Below are 23027 nucleotides of genomic sequence, written 5' to 3' on the forward strand. Positions count from 1 at the left end.
TCTTCTGGGTGCACCAGAGGAGGTCTCTGAAGGGGAAAAAAACGTAAAGAGAAAAATGACTAAAACAGTTTATTAAAATATAAAATGAAAAACATGTTACCTTTACACAGGATAACAACCTCACTACAAAGTTTAGAAGAATATTGTCCAATCATTAAAGTGAACTTTGTGAGAACAAACTACAGCTAAATGAAACCAGACAATGAAAAGTAATAAAGATGTAACAGTGACATCATTGCTATCAATGAAAATGGCTCTCCAAATTTGTAATTACCTTAACTACATTCTAACAGATAGAGAGCCTTATTAGTGGCCAGTTGCATCAAGATGGCTGCTGGGGAAGCATGTTTGTAAGTTTGTCTACAATCGACTAACTGAAAAAGTGAACAGAAATTTGGAATACAAAGCTTCAAAAATGTGAAATTACTGGATATTGAGTGGAGAAGAAAGACAATGAGAAATGTTCAAGCAGAAACAAAAGGAATCTTCCAAATGGAGGCATGTGGACAAAAACAAGTTGCTTCAGTTTAGGAGTTGGGATCAAAACACAGCGTTATTAGGAAACTTGACTTGCCTTCAACAGGAGGGACAGTTTTGTCTGCTGTCGATGACACTGCTCCCACTAAGACATACAACAGAAGTTAGAAAAACAGGTAGACAAAAAGTAAAAAGTAATACCATCTTTGGATTCAAGTAACGTACACAAATCATCCATATTCTTGCTTTGCTCAGGTTCCACAAGTTCCTCAGGTTCCACAGGTTCCTCGGGTTCCACAGGTTCCTCAGGTTCCTCGGGTTCCACAGATTCCTCGGGTTCCACAGATTCCTCGGGTTCCACAGAATCGCCACCATCCGAGTCACTTAAATCCTCCTTTTCTTCATCCTCACTTAGTTCTATTTCATCTGAAAGTCATTATTAGAATACTTTCTAAAGTGAATGCCATACATAAAATTATATCTAAGCACTACCAAAATGAGGCTTAAAACACGTTTTGTATTTAGTAGTATTTTCTAACCTAGAGAATCACTATTGTAATATTTTCTAATAATAATCATTTATTTAAATTCATCAGTTTTATAAATATTGGTGATGTCAGACAAGTTCTACTAATGGCAATAAGATCACAAAAAAAGAATTTCAGTATAACCTTCGATTTCAATGTCATCAAGGGATTTCCCTTGCAGGGTGGATATGTGTCCTTTCTCCATGGACAAAAGTAGCTTAGAAATCTTTGCCAGTTGTGTTGTTGGCACAGGTAAGCGATAAAATTCTCTGTGGACACGAATATCATGCCCCAGGAAGTCAGCCACCTGGTCAATTTCGTTATTTTTGAGGTTGAGGACTTGTGACAATGTGGCAACATGCTTCCTGAGTTGTGTGGACCTGAGGAACTCGGGATGCTTCGCCCCACATTGGCTTCCATAAACACGCAAACAGTCTTGGCCCCTGTAGTGACTTTGAGATCTTGGTTGAGCAAAAAGAAAGATGTTTGTGGAGCAAACACCACATTGCTCTCTTTTGCTGACCAGCAGAGTCAGAGCATCCACCACATCTGGAGAAAGGAGAACCGCAACTTTTCGACCTCTTTTTCCAATTATTTCAACACGACTGAAGTAGCTACAGAGCTTTTTTTCAACCTTGGACAGTCCAGCAGCAACATCTTCATGGAGCTTGGAGTCATCCCTCTGCTGGAAACCTCTGAGATGCATCTTTGAGACTTCTCCAGCTCGTCTTCGATTGAACACAATAACCTGTGCAAGAGTAACTTTTGCAAGTTCTGCATAATTCTGGGGACTGACCTCATCTTTCAAGTTAGAAAATGCATTTTCTCCAGATTTCTTAAGATACCTATGAAGACTCTGAACATCTTCTGTGAATGGTAAGGTTAATGGCTTATTGTATTTGTCATGACTCAAAGTGTTCAAGGCAGTATGTGACACTAACTCAGACCACTTGGATGTATACAGCTTTTTGAAAGTGTCTGTTGACTTAATCAGTTCTTCATCTTCTGCCATGAGCGCTCGGCAGTGGATAATGTCACTGATTTTGTGTAGTGTATGTCCCAGTTTTAGTGCAAGACTTGGTGTTTGGTATGAATGCTTTTCTTCATCAAAACCGCAGACAATCTTTACTGCCTGGACAACTCTTTGGAAGTTAGCAGGTTTCACAGCTTCCTCCAAGTTATGTACAGAGAATTCAGACCGTAGACATATTAACAGACGTCCAATTTCACGGAGCTTCTGTCGAATGTACTCATACTTGGTAGGGTCTTGTCCATGTCTGTTGTAGAGAGACTGGGCCAACTGAATAATGGTCAAGTCATTTCTCACAACTGTGGCTACATCATCCTGCTTCATGGGACCGAGGAGCTTCCAAACCCCACTTGAAATCTCCTGACAGAATGCTGACTCTTGAGCCATAGCAAAACCCAGTACTTTGGTTCTTCCAGGTCCTGGGTTCAAATCTTCATTTTGTGGCTTACAGGGGCATCTTCGGACATGTCTCCATAGTTCCTTTCGAATATACATACCTTGGCAGTACATACAATGTATAAATGTTCCAGTCTTTGCTTTCGCTTTTGGCTTTCTCTTTACTTTCAACGATCCTTTCCCACTTTGTAAAACCTCAGAGTTATGTTTGAAGTTCCCCTTGTTTCTCATTTTCTCTAGAAGAACTTTGCGCTCTTTTGAGTCTTCTGGAAGGGAAAAAGCATAAGCAATTTCAGCATGTGTCTTGTGGGTTTTTAAATGGCGTGAAATTTTGCTCTGTGGTCTACCACATACAAAGCAGAAGTTCTTAACACCCATAATATGCTGTGAGGATTCCTGTTTGTGAGGCTCCTTTTGACTTTTTGGTTTATCGTTTGAGTCTTTTGTAGACTTGGCTGGGCTGAATGTTTCAAGTGTGTCATCACCCATATCATCTGTGTGAAAAGGAGGCCAGATATTTGATGTGCTAGGTTCAACCACGGAACTTGAGTCTGGCAAGAATGACGTGAGATCGGGTATTGTTGGGTTTCCTTGAATTTGTCCAACTTTAGACTTGATGGGCTGAAAGGGGATGCTAACATCTGAGTCTTCATCAGTTTCTGCAGATTCTGAATTTGGTATGTAGTCCATATCAGACTCATGGTCATCATCTGACATTTCACATTGTTTGGAAGGTGATGTGTTGTCGTCATCTGATGAGGAGTGAGCCATGGAATATTTAAAAAGTTCTTTTGCCTGAAATTGTGGGAAATATAATTTATGTTATAATGGAGACTTACAAGGCAAAGCTAAAAAAACCTTGTGTGGATATTCACCTGGGTTTTGTCATTTGTAATTTGTTTAAGGCAGTATGAATGCCAGACTTTTGAACAACCTGTGAAGAAATTTAAATGTAAAAAACACACAAGACAAAAAAAAATTCATGGTCGACAGTTCAACAAAGACATAGATCCTATTTGCAGCACTTTTTAATTCACGGTACAAATTAACTAAATATCTTACCTTTACACTGGTAGCCAACCCACTTGAATGAAGAACAAGGACCAAAACACTGAATACACTTCTCCAAAGAAGATAATGTTGTGCACATCAGGTGATGTTTTTGACACTACAAGGAAAACATTAAACACACACACACAGACACATATATATTATATATAGTATTATTGATATTTAAAGTATATTCAAAATCGGATAATGAATGAGAAAATATTTAAAGAGGGTGCCAATCATAAAAAATAACTTTCCTGCAAACTTTGAAATTGTTGAATTAAAAATATTGTGTGGTAAAGACGCAGAGAAGACAAAATCTTTATATATATATATTTTTAAGTATGACAACATATAAAATTTTATTCTAATATATTCTGGGATGCCAAGTCAACGTTTGTCAGAGGTCAAACCAATATTAACAACCTCACTAGAACCAAAACAAATGTTTTTATCAATTCAATAACGCCAGGTCCCCATATACAATATGGTCCTCCTGTATCACATTGGGGCAGTTGACCATGAAACACACACATACACTCACTAAACTTACAAACTAAAAACCATGAGATGAGACTGTCCTTACAAACCAGTGTCTTTATAAACCACATGGCATTCAGGTACACACAAACACACTTAAGTAGAACAGGTTGGCTGACTGACATCATTTAGTTACACATTAATCATAAAATACCTCTGAATTGATTGGGAGTGGATCCAGAACTGAATCTGTCTCGTTTGAGACACTGGTTGTCATCTGATCCTGATCATTTTCAGCCCTGATCTGAAACAGAAAATAAATGCAAGTCGGCACCATATTCCCTTTGACTTATTTACGGACATATCCTCAATTAAGTAATGGTGCCCTATGACAGCAAACACCCATGGAAGGTAACTAGTTTTAAATGCAGAAAAAATGTTTGGTAAAGTCAAATTAAAAACCCAACTTCTGTACCTGTTCTGTGTTGTCAGTTGTAGAAGTTGAATGAGTACAGTCAGGATTTTGAGACATTTCTTTCTCCAACTCCTGTGAAAAAGAAGAAAGAGATTATTTTTTCCCCATAGAATATTTTCTGTCATATAGCAGAGAAAATAGCTTGATGGTTGACCCAAGTGTTTTGAATTCTGGAAGCAGCTTGACAGTCGAACACTAAGAAACAAGGTGAATGATAGCAAACTTTAACAAATATTCAAAATGTTATAATTTCAGCAGCACTGACCAAATTGAAGCCTGATTCCATGGTTAAATTAAAGTAAATTTCACCAAAATGTAATGTGTTTTCTTTAACTTTTAAGAAATTTAAATCTTTATTCTCCCAATATTTTCTGAGATGCCAAGTCAACATTTGTCAGAGGTTAAACCAATATTAACAACCTCACAAGAACCAAAACAAATGTTTTTATCAATTCAATAACGCCAGGTCCCCATATACAATATGGTCCTCCTGTATCACATTGGGGCAGTTGACCATGAAACACACACATACACTCACTGAGCTTACCACACTGAGCTTACAAACTGAAAGCCATGACATGAGACTGTCCTTACAAACCAATGTCTTTATAAACCACATGGCATTCAGGTGCACACACAGACACACTTAAGTAGAACAGGTTGGCTGACTGACATCATTTAGCTACACATTAATCAGAAAATACCTCTGAATTGATGGGGAGTGAATCCAGGACTGAATATGTCTCGTTTGGGACACTGGTTGTCATCTGATCCTGGTCATTTTCAGCTCTGATCTGAAACAGAAAATAAATACAAGTCGGCACCATATTGCCTTTGACTTATTTATGGACATATCCTCAATTAAGTGATGGTGCCCTATGACAGCAAACACCCATGAAAGGTAACTAGTTTTAAATCCAGCCAAAATGTTTGGTAAAGTCAAAATAAAAACCCAACTTCTGTACCTGTTCTGTGTTGTCAGTTGTAGAAGTTGAATGAGTACAGTCAGGACTTTGAGATATTTCTTTCTCCAACTCCTGTGAAAAAGATAAAAGATTGTCTATTTTTTCCTCACAGAAGATTTTCTGTGACTTAGCAGAGAAAATAGTCTGATTGTTGACTTAATTGTTTTGAATTCTGGAAACAGCGTAAAAGATGAATGTTAAACACAATGAATGATGGCAAACTTTAACAGATAGTCAAAATACTACAATTTCACAAGCATTGACCAAATTGAAGTCTGATTCTGTTGTGAAATTCAAAAAAATTCACCAAAAATAATGTATTTTCTTTAACTTTTAAGAAATTTAAATCTTTTCTCTCCCAATATTTTCTGAGATGCCAAGTCAACGTTTGTCAGAGGTCAAACCAAAATTAACAACCTCACAAGAACCAAAACAAATGTTTTTGTCAATTCAATAACGCCAGGTCCCCATATACAATATGGTCCTCCTGTATCACATTGGGGCAGTTGACCATGAAACACACATACACTCACTGAACTTACAAACTAAAAACCATGAGATGAGACTGTCCTTACAAACCAATGTCTTTATAAACCACATGGCATTCAGGTCCACACACAGACACACTTAAATAGAACAGGTTGGCTGACTGACATCATTTAGCTACACATTAATTATAAAATACCTCTGAATTGATGGGGAGTGAATCCAGGACTGAATCTGTCTCATTTGGGACACTGGTTGTCATCTGATCCTGGTCATTTTCAGCTCTGATCTGAAACAGAAAATAAATACAAGTCGGCACCATATTGCCTTTGACTTATTTACGGACATATCCTCAATTAAGTAATGGTGCCCTATGACAGCAAACACCCATGAAAGGTAACTAGTTTTAAATGCAGCCAAAATGTTTGGTAAAGTCAAATTAAATAAAAAAAATTCTGTACCTGTTCTGTGTTGTCAGTTGTAGAAGTTGAATGAGTACAGTCAAGACTTTGAGACATTTCTTTCTCCAATTCCTGTGAAAAAGAAGAAAGATTGATTATTTTTTCCCCACAGAAGATTTTCTGTGATATAGCAGAGAAAATAGCTTGACGGTTGACCCAAGTGTTTTGAATTCTGGAATCAGTTTGACAGTCGAACACTAAGAAACAAGTTGAATGATAGCAAACTTTAACAAATATTCAAAATGTTATAATTTCAGCAGCACTGACCAAATTGAAGTCTGATTCCATGGTTAAATTAAAGTAAATTTCACCAAAATGTAATGTATTTTCTTTAACTTTTAAGAAATTTAGATCTTTTCTCTCCCAATATTTTCTGAGATGCCAAGTCAACGTTTGTCAGAGGTCAAACCAAAATTAACAACCTCACTAGAACCAAAACAAATGTTTTTATCAATTCAATAACGCCAGGTCCCCATATACAATATGGTCCTCCTGTATCACATTGGGGCAGTTGACCATGAAACACACACATACACTCACTGAACTTACAAACTAAAAACCATGAGATGAGACTGTCCTTACAAACCAATGTCTTTATAAACCACATGGCATTCAGGTCCACACACAGACACACTTAAATAGAACAGGTTGGCTGACTGACATCATTTAGCTACACATTAATTATAAAATACCTCTGAATTGATGGGGAGTGAATTCAGGACTGGATCTGTCTCGTTTGGGACACTGGTTGTCATCTGATCCTGGTCATTTTCAGCTCTGACCTGAAACAGAAAATAAATACAAGTCAACACCATATTTCCTTTGACTTATTTACGGAGATATCCTCAATAAAGTAATGGTGCTCTATGAGAGCAAACACCCATGAAAGGAAACTAGTTTTACATCCAGCCAAAATGTTTGGTAAAGTCAAAATAAAAACCCAACTTCTGTACCTGTTCTGTGTTGTCAGTTGTAGAAGTTGAATGAGTACAGTCAGGACTTTGAGACATTTCTTTCTCCAACTCCTGTGAAAAAGAAGAAAGACTGATTATTTTTCCCCACAGAAGAATTTCTGTGATGTAGCAGAGAAAATAGTCTGATGGTTGACTTAAGTATTTCGAATTCTGGAAACGGCGTAAATACTATCATACTGTAATTATTTATTATACATTTGCGGGAAACTGGTTAATTTGCACAGCAATGTCTTGTACAGTCAGCCATCTATTGTTGTGAAAAGAATGGTAAAACAAAGAAGGTTCAGGTTGTAAATCATCATTATTAGCATATTAAATGAACATAGTCTTAAGATTCATAAATTTTGATTTTTTTAGTACCTTGAGTCGCCATGGCCAGTCTGAGTCCCCATAATTGTACGTAATCTCTTCTCCCTGATTGATATCTCGAGTTGCAAATAAACACAAATGTGGCTTCTGTTGCACGGTCAGATACTTCATTTTGGCATTTGGGCTGATATTGTCATCGTTTATAAGCCTTCCAAGAGAGCCATCTTCTTTTGCTGCATCAACACTGCAAATATATAACATTGCATTTTAAATATAAACACATTCATTTACATATATGCCATTCTAATTAGACTTCTGATACAAACATACTCACCACCAGAGTTTTCCATTAAAGTAGAATTCAAACAAGAAAACTTTAAGGTTGTCATGGTAAATTTTCTGTCTCCTCTCACATTCCTCTTTACTTATCAGTTCACCTTGATACTCACACAGAAAGTCTCCTTTCTGAAAAGAGGTTGTGGCAAAAATACCACGACCTAATGAAGAAAGCAAAAATAATAGTAGAGTAAACAATGTATAAAGGCTTGACTGTAATTAAACCACCCCCCAAAAATACCCATACCTTTAAAGGCACTGATGTACTTGACGTCAAGCCCCACTTTGTCCGTTTTGGTATCAATATAATATTTGGCATCTTCCTTCGGTTTTATGCGTCTTCGCCTCTGCATGTTTTACTGGCATGTATGAAAAGTTATAACAGTCAAATAAGGAATTACAGGCTTCTTTGTAATTCCTACAAGCTTTAAAGCTAAAAATTAAATTATCACTATGGAAACATGTTATACATTCAAGACACATACCTCAGATAAAACACCAACACTATAATGTATTTAATCACTGATTTAAAAAGTGCTTTACCATCTACAAATAGTTCATACAATGATCAGTGTTCAATATGTTGAGGTTCAGCCAATAGTACAGCCTTACAAGAACACTTGAGCCATAATTTAAGGAAAAAGGGTAGTTTTTTGCACAAATGAATTTTGTTAATCTTTTAAATCTTTTAGTCAGTCATCCAGGTACAATCTCCTCCAACTTTTAAATGCATCCCTGCTTCAACACACCTAAATCAAATAATGAGGTCAGAAATCTGGAGAATTTGGCTGTATGTGAGGTTATTCAGCTAATTAAGGTACAAATACACATTTAAAAGTTGAAGGACGCCTATATTTGCCTGAATTTGAGGACTCCTGGTTTACACTTTCAGCATTTAAGTTGCTGAAGTCAGCGAAGTAATTACAGTACACAGCTTTAAAGCCATCGGTGCACCTGCCCTATTGCATCCATTTATTCAAACATTCAACCATTAGTGCTTTTCTAAAAGATAAACAAGTTTCACAGAAACCTGTGGGTTTACTTCTTATTAATTTCCTGCTGCTCTTCAGCAGGACCGAAGGCAATCAAGCTTAACGAGCTTAACAAGCAGAACGTCACTACGCAAATAGCTAACATAAAGCAAGCAGTTTGCCAATATCATTAAATATAATGATGACAACCTTAGTCTATCACCCAGCTTTTACCACCGAAAGCTAGGTGGTACCTGTTTGGGGTATGGTACCACACAGATACCATCTACTCCAGACATTGTCAACTTGTCAAACACGTTTCGTCTAGCTACAAGGCTAGCTCTCCTAGCAAGCTAGTCTCTTACTTTAAAACACTCGGAATAAAAACTATACTGCTTCAGGTAAGTCTTTTCAGTCATAAAAGTATACATATCTAAGTTACTTGATGTAAATATCCAAAATAAGTTGGTTAGCTTTCATGTCACCTAAATTAAAATCTAAAATAATTAATTTTGCTCAAAATTCTTCATTACATTTGCACTTATTTACTTGCAAATAACTTTATCTAGGCAAAATGTATTTTTAATTTACCATTTATCCTTACCTGTGCACAGTTATTCCACCAACACGTCCATATTGAGAGTTGCGGCTTCAAATGGGGATTTAATTTTTAAAAACCTGGCGTCCGGGACTGTTTGGTAATCAGACACACCCACAAGATTTTTCCAGCCAATCAGATGATGACCGGCTAAAAGCGCGCGTAGTGTATGAAAAATGTGTGTAAAAGTGCAATTCATACACACCGCCACATGAAATCAGGCAGCGCTGTGTTATACACTGGAATACACAAATCTCAGGTCACATGGTATAAAAGGACAATTAAAGAAAGTGAGATATCACGCTGTTTATTCACTGAAAAGTACAAATACATGGTGCACATCATGCAAAAACTGGCATAGTTCCTATAAAACTTTAGATTTATGAGAAAAAGTGTTGTTTAGATACTCAAAATTTAAAATACACTCCTTGATTTATGAGGACATCAGCATTGTCCTTGTATTACCCTTAGGTCCGCGTAACGTAAGTGCGTATTCAGGTCAAAAGGCAGGCTAAACCACGTATACCAACACACACACACACACACACACACACACACACACACACACACACAGAGAGACAGACAGACAGACAGACAGAGAGAGGTTATGTTTCTCTATCTTCTCTATCAATAGGTGCATTGACTTCCATTATTTTCTATAGCCTGGCCCTAACTCTAACCTAAACTCAATCCACACCTTAGCCCTAAACCTAACTCCTACCACTCGGACTTCTCATCTCCAGGCTGTTGTCCCCACAAAGAGCAGTGGGTCCCCACAATGTAATATGTGTTAGGAAACTGGTCTTTATCAGTGTCAATTTTTTACCTGGAATGATAACACTGCCATGGTGCAATGTTGTCTCAGAGAAGTGAAACTAAAAGCATCTGTCATGTGATTCTGGTGTAGGAGGCGTTGGCGTCAGAAGTGTGTCTAAAGGTTGAAACGTCACTGGGAGGAGATTGACACAGAACAGTGACAGCTCAGTTTCACAGCTACTGTTTATGTTTGCTGCTCCTTCAAGGCATCACTAACAACTATTTTAAAGCAAGTTAAAGATAATTTTAAGTATTTGGTTCTTTGCGAATTATATAAAAAGAAATTGATTGCTTACAAATTAAATTACAGGCTTTCCAAATTCATTAAAAAATATACATTTATATAAAATATTTTGGAAAAAGGCTAGATTTGCTGTTTTTCACCTCCTTTTTATTGGGCTCTATTTTATAACTTTATTTGCAATATAACCTTAGACAGCTTATTTACTGTTTTTTATGGTTAATGAAGGGTTTTCTTGACAGCCAAGACGTTTCTAGCCAATAAAAACTCCTTTCAACTCCTGGAACAACACACCAGTCAGAATTCTGTGGAAAACAGTTGTTTTTTTTCCAGGAACCAGTCCTGGTTGTTCTGGAATTCTTGGGGTGGAGCTTTGTTATAGTTGCGCAAACTTTCAAACTTTCACTTCTGTGGCCTCAGAAAGTGAAAACTGCAGATTACCAAACAGAGCAATGATTGAGGTCAACAATTTGAAATCAAATTTTGTTTATTCCATTTATCTTCCAGAGCATAAATCAAAATAAGTGTACAGCTAGGTGTTTAAACCTGACTAATATCGCAGGTTTCTGTTTTTGTTCTAACTGAATTCCTTTAAACCCAGTCATTACATGTGACTGTTGGGTTTTAAGGTTTCATTTCAGTTCTGGTCACCTTTTTTATGCAGCACCAGCTAATAGCAAACAGCACTTCACAAGACAGACAGACAGACCGATCGATTTATCTATCTGTCTATCTGTCTGTCTGTCTAAAAATCTCTTTTTTTGAGAAGACATTAATGATGTGCATGAATAAAGCTAATGCTGATTATTATTTATATTTTTTGTTTACCTTATTTTCATTCATTATCAACACTCAAAGAGCAGTTTTGAGAGATGCAGTGTTATACTTGTTTGAAGGAAAAAGGCTACATGCGCTTGTGATTCCATTAATTGTGTTTGTGTGTTGCAGTTGATGGTGATCATCGGTATTACTCATGCTCTTGTGGTGTTTCGAGTGATGACTGCCTCCTGGTTTTCGAGAAGCGAGTCGGATTTTCTAGAAGAAAAAGCCAACATGTTAGCTATGCTGCTGGGAGCAGTGCTGCACTATGTCACCATTCAGATCATGACCCGGGTATGTTTATTCAAATTCTGATTTTAAAAATAACACATCATGTCCTGATTGAAAAACATGCAGGAACAGGTAAAAGGCTTTTTAACTCAAGAAAAACACAGTAAGAAGCTATTATTAACAAACAGATGACTAAAGATCAGATTTGAGTTGAACCTTTGCTGGAGTGGCCAGTCTCCCAAAATTACTCCAAAACCATATCTGGACTCACCAGGAGGTCACAGAAACCCCAGAGCAACAACTAAAGTGCTGCTGGCCTCACCTGCTTCAACTTTGGTCAGTGTTCATGACTCACCAATAAGAAACAGATGAGGAAAAATTTGATTCAATATCCATCCATTTTCTTTACACCCTTGTCCCTTAGTGGGGCTGGGAGGGGTGCTGGTGCCTATCTCCAGCTAACATTCCGGGCAAGAGGCAGGGTACACACTGGACAGGTCGCCAGTCTGTCGCAGGTCAACACAGAGACACACACACACACACACACACACACACACACACACACACACACACACACACACACACACACACACACACACACACACACACACACACACACTTGGAGAGGGCCAATTAACCTGATAGTCATGTTTTTGGACTGTGGGAGGAAGCCGGAGTACCCGGAGAAAACCCACGCATGCACAGGGAGAACATGCAAACTCCATGCAGAAAGACCGGGACCGGGAATCGAACCCATAACCTTCTTACTGCAAGGCACCACTGTGCAGCCCTCGATTCAATATACTTTATTAAATTAAATTTAACAACATAAGTTGTTCCAAGGCCAAAAAGAAAAAAAAACAGCGACTGACTTTTTTTTTTCTAATTAGTGATTATTTATGTTTTTCTCCTCTGTCTGTCTTGCTTCCTGAGCCATATAAAGAGCCTGAGGCAAGTTAATGTTATCAAATATTGAGGAAAGCTTTTCAGCCTTCCAACACTGCCATCTTGTGACTAAAATATGCAACTTCACACAACAATGAATTGCATAAACAAAAAAGCACAAATAACATAAAACTACTTTAAATTTGAGTGCAGCATACACAGGTAAGGCCCCTTTTAATGTCTTTTAGCATTAATTCCCCACTCACATTTGACAAAATGAGTGGGGAAATAGCATTCAATATTTCCTACTGAGTTACATACACTCACCGACCATTTTATTAGGTACACCTTACTAGTACTGGGTTGGATCCTTTTTTGCCTTTAGAACTGCCTTAGTCCTTTGTGGCATAGATTCAACGAGATACCGGAAACATTCCTCAGAGTCTGGTCTATATTGACATAATAACATCACACAGTTGCTGCAGATATGTTGGCTGCACATCCATGATAAGAATCTCCCATTCCACCACATCCCAAAGGTGTTCTATTGGATTGAGATCTGGTGACTGTGGAGGCCATTTAAGTACAGAGAAACTAGTAAACTCTGTTCAGGAAACTAGTCTGAGATAATTCGCGCTTTATGATATGGATATGTTAATCCTGCTGGAAGTAGCCATCAGAAGATGGGTACACTGTGGTCGTAAAGGGATGGACATGGTCAGCAACAATACTCAGGTAAGCTGTGGTGTAGACATGATGCTCAGTTGGTACTAATGGGCCCAAAGTGTGCCAGGGAAATATCCCCCACACCATTGCACCACCACCACCACCAGTCTGAACTGTTGATACAAGGCAGGATGGATCCATGCTGGCATGTTGTTGACGCCAAATCCATCCGAATGTCGCAGCAGACATCGAGACTCATCAGACCAGACAACATTTTTCTAATCTTCTATTGTCCAATTTTGGTGAGCCTTTGGGAATTGTAGCCTCAGTTTCCTGTTCTCAGCTGACAGGACTGGTACACGGTGTGGTCTTCTGCTGCTGTAGCCCAACCGCCTCAAGGTTTGACGTGTTGTGTATTCAGATATGCTCTTCTGCATACGTCGGTTGTAATGAGTGGTTATTTGAGTTACTGTTGCCAGATTGGTTCTATCAGCTGGAACCAGTCTGGCCATTTTCCTTTGACCTCTGGCATCAACAAGGCATTTGCACAGAACTGCCACTCACTGGATATTTTCTCTTTTTTGGACCATTCTCTGTAAACTCCATAGATGGTTGTGCACGGAAATCCCAGTAGATCAGCAGTTTCTGAAATACTCAGATCCAGCCCGTCTGGCATGGCAGTTCATTCAAAGTCACTTAAATCACCTTTCTTCTCTGTTCTGATTCTCGGTTTAAACCTCACCAGACCTTGGCCATGTCTGCATGTCTAAAAGCATTGAGTTGCTGCCATGTGATTGACTGATTCAACATTTGTGTTAATGAGCAGTTGGACACGTGTATCTAATAAAGTGGCCGGTGAGTTTACATATTTCATGGTTAGCTGAGATACTTTAAAATTAATATCAATGAAACCAGAAAAAAAATCCCTGAAACTATAATCCTTCCATTGTTTTTGTCTTTCTAAAATTGACAGGAGGCAATAAGCATGAAAGTCTCTTAATGAACAGAACAGGAGTACATTTGTTTTAAAAGCTTAAAAAAAATCATTTATTTGTCCTTGTGCATTGTCCTGATCATGCTCGACAACATCATTATTCTATCATCTCTCATGTCAATCTAACTGTAATTTGGTTTGCAGGTGAACAGATGGGTGTCCCTAAAACTCTGTGATCTAGGTGAGAGCACCTGAGTCCTGGTCAGGATGGAACATTTCTTTCATTAAGTTTTAAACCAGATCATCTGATTCTGAATGCTTTCTTCTGTCTGCATTACTCAGAGAAGCTGAACTCACTCGCTGCCAAAGAGAGAAGCTTCACAGTTAAAATGTTTACCTTTCAGTTCTTCACCCTCTTCTCCTCTCTCTTCTATGTGGCTTTTTTCCTGGGCAGGTATGTATCTGCTGGAATACCATGCAAGTCCAAAACACAACACATAGCTTTGTACTCCCTGTGTAGTTTTTGATTCTGATCAAAGCACGGTGATATGTTTTGAATAAACCAAATGGTTCCAGTTTACCAACAAGTGAGTATAATAAATGTTTCTTGGTTTGTGTCAGGATAAACGGCCATCCTACAAACTATGTGCGTCTACTTGGGTTTAGACTGGAAGAGGTGAGATCACTTCATGGTTTCTGCAGAGCTGTCATTCTGCAACAGCATGGTAAATAGTAAACCCTGATGTGTCGTTTGTGTTGCAGTGCCATCCGAGTGGTTGTTTAACAGACCTTTTTATCCAAATGGCGGTGATTATGCTGCTCAAACAGACTCTCAACAACATCTTTGAGATCCTTGTGCCGTAAGTGAGATGTTTTGTTTTGACTTTGCATGTTGCATTCAGGTAACCTACAGGAACCAACAGTGGATCTAATCCTCTTGCAGCTGGGCCATGAACTTTTTGAGAAAAAAAACTGCAAGGCGGCTGAAGAGACAGTGTGGCAAATGCTACAGGAAGTTTTGTCGTGAAAAGCAGGGTCGTGTTGAAGCATGTGATATTTGCAAAAGACGGGACTGGCTGAGAAACTATCACCTGGGTAACACGGATGCCTTCAGCCTGTTTAATGAGTTTCTGGAAATGGGTAGGTCTATGTCACTGTAACTACAAATATTACAGCCATGAAAATGAGGGAGAAAGAATCACGAGAGGGATTTATACTTGTTTCTCTCACGCTGCAGTTTGAAATTAGCATAACATTAAATGCTGCTCAAAGTCACACATGGAGGAAAGAGCTAATTAATAAATTAAAATAACAAGGACTGACGTGGTGTGGTTTTTGTTTTCAGCTTTTAGAACTGCAGGTTGCTGTTTTGTTTGCATGTTGCCCACTGCTCTCTGTGCTCCTCAGTGATCCAGTTCAGCTTCACCACCACATTTGTGGCTGCATTCCCTCTGGCGCCCCTTCTGGCTCTTATGAATAACATCATTGAGATTCGCCTGGATGCCATCAAAATGGTCCGCTACGAGCGGCGCCTTATTCCCAGGAAGACCAATGACATTGGTAAGTCATGGAAAACAAGCATTTCATTGTCTTTTATGTTGTTTTAAACCCAGAAAGCCTATTTTTAGAAAAGAGCCACAGAAAGAGCACTTTCTGCCACTTAGTGCAATAGATACAACACAGAAACAGGAGTTTGTATGTAACTGCTGTATTTGAGGATTATTTTGTTGTCTGCAGGAATATGGACGGAAGTGTTGGAAGCTGTTGGTGTATTTGCTGTGATCATTAATGGCTTGGTCATTGGCATCTCATCTGACTTTATTCCTCGTCTGGTTTACCATTACCATTATGGCCCATGTGCCAAAGGCATCATCTCAACACAGTCAGTCATGTCTCCAGCTTAAAGCTCTGACATCATGTTAGCACTGAGTTATGTTCTGTCCTCATGATGTTTTTCTTATTTGCAGCTGTATGCAAGGCTACATTAATGACACTCTGTCTGTAGCCTTCATGAAGACCAACATCAAAGATGAATATATGCTGAAAACAAACGATTATGCTAACGTCACTCAGTGCAGGTGAGAGAACTAAATGACTGGTTTGTGTTCACACATGTAGTGTTCCTTCATAGACGGGTCAACCAGGTCCAACTGTTGTTTACAGCTACAGAGACTACAGGAATCAAGACTACTCTCTGACCTCTCAGTTTTGGTTTGTCCTGGCTATACGCTTTGCGTTCATCATTCTCTTTGAGGTTTGTTCCTGGAATATTGCAAACATTTTTAAAATTAAAATTAGAAAAAGAACTGAATTTGATTGTCTTACATCATTTTGTCTTGCGTGTGTTTTCTGCCCGCAGCATGTAGTGGTGGTGTGCAAGTTTATCGCTGCCTGGTTCGTCCCAGAAAAACCTGTCAGGGTTAAGAATAGTCGCTTGCATGATAAAATGGAACGACTCAAGAGTGAATTGAAGTGAGTCAAATGGAATAAACATAAGTCATCTTAAGAGGAAAAACTCACTAAAACACATTTTGAATTCACCCTCTTGTGAAAAGTCCATGTTGTTGTTAATGTAGTTTTTCCGCTCCAACATTATGTCACACATTGTTTGACTTTGAGTTTGGTGTGGTTGACTGGAGTTCAGTGAAGTATGATTACATGATGCCACTCCAACCTGTGTTGTACCTTTGTGATCATAATGTGATGTAATTCACTTTTACCTGCTGGCTCCATTTCAGTGTATTACTGTGGTGTCAGTTTATAATTAATGTGTTCTCAAGACACATTACCAGACAAGTAGTACTGTTATAATACAGACAACAGTGTTTCCCTACCGTTATCCAGTTCATTTTAATAGCCAATCTAAATAATGCATCGTGAGCTGTTTCCATCTCTACTTTCGGTTCTCTCTTAGGCTATGTTTATAGATAATGAATTGAGGCATGAGGGTGTGCCTGTATGTTATGCTACCTGGTCGTCCACCTCAGAATTTCTACAGGGATCTCGCGCCACCTTTCACTCAAACTGGATGAATGGGAAGGTGCTCTTGCAGAACAGGTTTGCCTGTGAAAGCATTTATATGATTCCTCTATGAGGGTGTATTTTCACAAAATACTGCACCAACCTACACATCGAGAATTCAGTGAATTGAGTTTTTGTTTTAAATAGAGAAAAAAACAAATTTATACAAAATTTCACATGCATGAAAGCAGTTCATCCAGATTTTAATTTTATTCTGTATGTTTTGTCTGTTTTCTTTTCAGTGACAGGAAACTTGGACGTCCCATATCAACCGAAGTGTGACCTTAGCTGACCTCCAATCTGCTTCCACTGAAAGGCGCTGAAATGGAAAAAATGAATTTATGCTTTTTAATAATCTGTGCCTGCTGTTGTAACTCAAAATAATGTGAGATATTTGTTCAAGAATATTGTTGAAAGTAGCAGCAGGTTTGGTTTTATTTTGAAATGTAACTAATGTGTTATTGAATGTCAGTCATTTACTGCTGAATGATGCACTGTGGAACATTTAGCTGCTTCATTCCTAAACTTGTTTCATTGTTGCTCTTATTGTAGGAAAAAGCAGATAACAGCTTACTGTTGTTAAATAAACGTGCAGTGAACCAGACTGTTGCACATTTTCATCTCAAGGTTTCTGTCTAAACAAGCAAGTAAATAAAACAGCCGAGAAGAGAAATGTGGAGTCATCTCTTCTTTGATTGGTGTCCAGCAATTAAACATGTCCTCCACATAACTGAACTCTGCTCTCAGGCTCTTCTCGTGTTAGCTGTATTGTCACTCCTTTTGTAGCTGACAAATTAATGACAATATGTGAATATATTCAAATACTCAATGAATGAATGAATGAATGAATGAATGAATGAATGGGAGATGTTTATACTAAAGCTAGGAATCTCCATGTAGTTAGGCTGGAAGAAGGCTGCAATGAATTCAGAAACTGGATTGCATCACTTCCTTCACTCTAAAATAAATTATCCCATTTTGGAGAAAACAAACACCTGAAACAGGTTTTCTAAAAATAGTAACAGTGTTTAGGAAATCTGGGTTGTTTTTTTTGTTCCGGAGGGAGAATGAAATCCAATTCTGAATATGTCACCATAGTAACAGCCTTTGCACAGATAAGTAGTTCATTGATCAAAATCCAGAGTTTCCGCTGATCTCTGGCTGTGTGAAGCAAGCTCTCCAATAATTGTTGCTTTTGAATTGAATTAAATTTAAAGATACCTTAAAAATATCAAAACTAAATTCCATCCATCCATTTTCTGTACACCCTTGTCCCTAGTGGGGTCGGGAGGAGTGCTGGTGCCTATCGCCAGCGAACGTTCCGGGCAAGAGGCAGGATACAGCCTGGACAGGTTGCCAGTCTGTCGCAGTCAAAGGGAAATTAAATGTTGCAAATCAATCTACTCTAGTTTACTGTAGCTCCTGAAGGCTGTGGGCAGCAGGGGTCTCCTCAGGATGCTGCTCATGATTCAGTCCCTCCTGGCACAACAAGCTGAGGTCAGTGAGTCTCTGAGCATCATGTGGATCATCTAAGGGTCAGAGGATCCTCCTGGATGACAGGAATATGACGCTACGATGAGAGTGGAAAGGAATTCAACTAAGGCTTGCATTAAGATTTAAAAACTTCTCACAAAGCCTATGTTCTCTTTTTCTTTTTTTTCCCATTTGATTCCCTTTTATGTTATCTTGGAAGAGCATTGGTCTGTTTTTGAAAAGAACAGGTTTCTGCTGTTTTAAGGAAATTCTTTCGTTGTTTTTCTTCTAACATTCACAAAAAACGTACATCTGACTGAAAACAAAAGGTTTAAGGGTAAGCAGATCAAATGGTTTTCAAACAAAAATAAAACGAATAGGTAAATGTGCAGTAAGCCATTTATATTCAAACACAGATAAAAACAGTAAAAACCCATAAACAATTCATCAACCTTTATTAAAATTATTATTTTTACTGTTTCTAAACTTCACTACATTGGAAATTGCTACATGATCAAACCAGTTTAACAGGAACAGCTGAATTGCTGAACAGGTGACAGACAGTTACAATCATATCAGGTGAGATGACGTCAAACAGGATTAATAATTCAATTATGTAAAGGTACTTTGTATTATTTTACTTTTCAGTTTGTTTATTCAGCACAGAGAGAGTTCTATTAAACACGAACCACTCATTCATAGTACAGGTAGCGACACATTCACGCATTTCTTTGCTGAATTATTCGTGATAACACAAAAAGTTTGAATTGTGACAAAGTTACATAGAAGTTGGAGGCCTCAACATGTTTAATGTTAGACTGAACTACCTAAAAACACTGAATACCTAAAGTGAAAGTTGTTTTTACTGTCAGTCACATGATGTATAGTAGCGACTCATTTCAATGTTTCCAAATCAGAGCCTGCAGCTGTTTTTTTTTTCTGCTTTTGGATGGACTTTTTAGTTCTTAATCTGGAGTAGGAGCTTTTACTGGTATATAATATTAGTGTCTGTAATGTAACTATTAATCAGAACTGATCAGTTGTCCCTGTAATCTAATCCCACCACAGGACAGTACTATTTGACTCAGAGGAAATATAGTAAATGCAAACGTATGAACTGTAATGTAGAGCTAACAAACACCAACCGTTACAGAGTCCAAAACCCAACCCAGTTATTGTTACTTTGTAGATTTCCTTACCAGCAACGAGCCGAGGGCTTTCTTGGGAACAAGTTTTCTGAAAATGCTGAGCAACAGTATTATTAGTAGCTAACAGCAGTAACTAACATTTCTATGTGATTTACTTTCAAACTTTAGCAACATATTCACAAAAGGGGGCACCATAATACAAATAAACATTTCTTTTTATTGCAGATATTAGTAGGTTTTATACAAGGCAACCATGTTGGATCTTGAGGTCAGAATTAGAAGCCTCTACTCTTAATGCATTTTTCAACTGTAAAACTTCAACATAATAGAATGCATAAGTACACTGACTCCATGAATCAATCAATCATGTAGTTTGTTATGTTTGTAATGACAAAACACAAAAAAACAGAAAATAGTCCAAGTCCTGTTGTGTTTAAGAAATTCTGTCAACTTGGTGGAGCTTTAGCTTGTTATTAAAACTTGTGACAAGCGCTGGTCTAACCATGACTATTAATGTCAATGTGTTTCTTTTATATTCATTCATTTATATTATCTAACCGTTGTTGACGTCAGGAGCTAAAATCCCAAAGTAAATGAAACAGTGACCCCCAGAGGTGAGACTGAAAATGACATGACGCACTGAGTGCTTGGCGGGATGTTACGTCTCCTCAGCATTCCTCTTTGAGACGGGAATCCAAAGGGAGGAACCTCATTGGCTCTTACCTCATCTTTCACACTGCTATGAGGAAATAGTGCAACAATGAAGTTGAAGTATGAAGACACTAAGTAAAGTGTTCAACACATACGAGTCATCAGAGTTCTGGAGCAATTCCATGTTAAATATCCAATTTGAACATATCTACCTACATACATGCCAAATCCAGCTGCAGATCTTCTCTGTTATCTTACTTCAAAAAAGACAAAAATGTACTCCTCAAAAAGGGGCAAAAATATTCATAAATAGTCTTGATAAATCTTTTAAAAACTACTGCATCTAGCAGGTTTCTTCTTCTCTGATGGGAGCTTGAGCAGAACGTTAGCTTCCAAAGAGAAGTGTGATAATGTGTAAAGCTTTCAGTAGCCTCAACAATAAGAAACATTTGAAAGAAATGAGATGAATCAGAATTAGGTTTAAAATGTGTGTGCGCAACACCAAGAGTTAAACGGGCAACTTGATTCACACACTAACAGGGCGCTGCAGTCGGTATGTCTTAACAACATTAAGTCTGAATCTATTCTGTCAGGGATAAACCATATGTTATGTCAGAATCAGTCTAAAATAAACCAGCTGCATGTGACTGTCAAAAACACAACGCAGGCATAAATCAGTCAAACAGTTCCAAATGGAGGAATAACAGCTCCTGTGTTTGGTTCTGGTCGGTCCGTTCGCCTCCTTCTCCTCACTGCAGAATTCACGCTGGGAGGAAACAGAGACTAGAAGTTGGAATCGACGAAGTTCTGTCGTGTAAATCCTCTCTGTCGAACACAAAGAAATAAAGCAAATACTTAAAATAATAAATTTGATGGAGCGACAGAGTTCCTCCTAAATATTGCAGAGATTATCGTTACCAAATGTTTGCTGAACACTCAGGCTGTTATATCCACAACAACACCAATGAAAGAAGATAAAACTAGAAAAACATTATTTCACCACCCAGAAAATCCACCAGTCATCCAGCAGATTCCACATCATGGTTGGAATGGAGTCATTTTACATCTAGCTCTTTATTTATGGCTTTAAATCATTTTGTTTATGTGAGTCAGAAGCCACATGAGGGAGCATTCAGCTTGGCTCATGTAGGTTTTGTTTGTTGTGCAAAGTTCAGTTTGTTGATGGGCTGATTATACAGGAGAAAATCGGAGCTTACTGACTGCCAACGCCACCTCAGAGACAAACAGACAGACCCTCAGATGGATTCTGTACTCCTGCTGAGTCCAACGCACACAAATACTGCTGGGACATCATAACAGGAATGCTGAAATTAGGGATGATGTGAAGGATATTTGTATTTTGTTAATAAATCTCCTGATTTTTTTTTTTAAAAAGGGAAAAGTCCTGTTTTCAGCTGAAATGGCTCAACCTGATCTCCAACTTCATGACAAACTAAGAGCCAATCAGACATTTGCCAGAACAAAGGTAACCATTTAGTAACCAAACAATTCACAGAAATGTTTGATAGTGCATTGCAGTGTCCAGAGGCCTTCACAACAAGAGTAGGGAGGAAGAAGATGGACCAATGGGAAGCTGAGGTCAAGCAGAAAAAAAAAGAGAAACCGATATGAGACGACGTGAAGCAGAAAACCATCTGGTGGAAGCAATTGGCCAACGCCCACACACACACACACACACACGCACACGCACACACACACACACACGCACACGCACGCACACACACACACACACACACATCAGCTCAGTTTGGCCTGAAGTTCAGCTCCAACAATGCAGCAGCAGAGAAAACTATGTCTAACAAGAGAAACACAGACTCGTCTGCCTGATAGCTTTACTGACTAAATGAAATTAATTCCCACCCAAAACACTCCATCAAAAAAGAATAAAAAGCATAGAATGATACACAAACAAGCAACACATCCATACGCCTTCATAATTACACTTTAAACCAAACATTGACATAAAAAGTCACGGAAACATTTTTCCCAAAATCTGTTTCAATTCAGACTGAAAAAAGTTAATATACAAATAAACCTGATAAACTGATAAGATTATATCAGTAGCAGATCAGAAAAAAACTATTTAAAAAAAGTTGAGAAAAAATATGATAAAACTGAAAAAACAAAAACAATTTATATTGTAGTGAGTCAGGAATAAAAAGCAGTGCACTAACTAAACTTGATGGACTGTTGCACTGAGTCAGCTTAAAAATGCAACTTTTATTGGTGCTTTCTGCCTCCAATGAGTGTCTTAATGAGGGGGTGTAAAATCTGTGGCTGCCACTCCACCCAAACCATCAAGACAGTAATTCTTTCAGTAGACCAGATTAAACTCCTTCTGCTTTTGTTTATAACTGAAACGGGAAAAACTGGAGTAAATTTCACAACTGAGCTCTGCAATCACTGAGAATCCACACTGTACTTCCCAAACAGGGCTGATATTGGACTCACCAGTTTGTAATCTCTGTGCAGCTTGTTGTACTGGAACATGTTGCAGAGCACGGTGGAGGCCGCCCTGGCAGCCCGGAGGCTCCCGGAGCTAAACAGAGACGGCAGGCGGATCACAGTGAGGCAGTGAGGAGGGGG

The 23027-nt window shown here is 38.3% G+C and overlaps 3 protein-coding genes across 5 annotated transcripts in view; 1 reads left to right on the plus strand and 2 right to left on the minus strand.

Annotated features, from left to right (window-relative positions):
• Positions 1 to 17821, plus strand: part of LOC106925759 (anoctamin-9-like) — a 31943-nt gene extending 14122 nt beyond the window's left edge. For 2 of the 3 annotated variants that reach the window (XM_015000240.2, XM_015000239.2), the window contains exons 13-24: positions 11541 to 11705; positions 14332 to 14368; positions 14470 to 14581; positions 14749 to 14803; positions 14890 to 14987; positions 15071 to 15267; positions 15535 to 15687; positions 15865 to 16009; positions 16095 to 16205; positions 16291 to 16381; positions 16487 to 16599; positions 17391 to 17821. In XM_015000240.2, coding sequence (XP_014855726.1) covers positions 11541 to 11705; positions 14332 to 14368; positions 14470 to 14581; positions 14749 to 14803; positions 14890 to 14987; positions 15071 to 15267; positions 15535 to 15687; positions 15865 to 16009; positions 16095 to 16205; positions 16291 to 16381; positions 16487 to 16599; positions 17391 to 17430 — 1317 coding nt within the window. In that variant the 3' untranslated portion in view covers positions 17431 to 17821. The remainder of the gene's footprint in view (positions 1 to 11540; positions 11706 to 14331; positions 14369 to 14469; positions 14582 to 14748; positions 14804 to 14889; positions 14988 to 15070; positions 15268 to 15534; positions 15688 to 15864; positions 16010 to 16094; positions 16206 to 16290; positions 16382 to 16486; positions 16600 to 17390) is intronic. The other variant, XM_088004019.1, reaches the window with a different exon arrangement.
• On the minus strand, positions 528 to 10097 carry LOC106903789 (uncharacterized). The gene is made up of 9 exons (XM_088004589.1): positions 8214 to 10097; positions 7965 to 8127; positions 7682 to 7874; positions 7040 to 7129; positions 3493 to 3598; positions 3306 to 3364; positions 1149 to 3225; positions 703 to 903; positions 528 to 622 (listed from the first exon to the last, which is right to left on the minus strand). Exons 1-9 carry the CDS (start codon positions 8317 to 8319, stop codon positions 528 to 530), a joined length of 3090 nt encoding a protein of 1029 aa, XP_087860715.1. The 5' UTR covers positions 8320 to 10097.
• Positions 17822 to 19059: 1238 nt separating the features above from the next.
• Positions 19060 to 23027, minus strand: part of LOC106925760 (plakophilin-3-like) — a 29327-nt gene continuing 25359 nt past the window's right edge. Inside the window, exons 12-13 of the mRNA XM_015000241.2 lie at positions 22893 to 22980; positions 19060 to 21245 (exon numbers count right to left, since the gene is read on the minus strand). Of these exons, the coding sequence (XP_014855727.2) occupies positions 21204 to 21245; positions 22893 to 22980 (130 nt within the window). The 3' untranslated portion in view covers positions 19060 to 21203. The remainder of the gene's footprint in view (positions 21246 to 22892; positions 22981 to 23027) is intronic.

The sequence above is a fragment of the Poecilia mexicana genome, unplaced genomic scaffold (genome assembly GCF_051168715.1).
Source record: "Poecilia mexicana isolate PSO_F unplaced genomic scaffold, ASM5116871v1 scaffold_3, whole genome shotgun sequence".
Classification (NCBI taxonomy): Eukaryota; Metazoa; Chordata; class Actinopteri; order Cyprinodontiformes; family Poeciliidae; genus Poecilia; species Poecilia mexicana.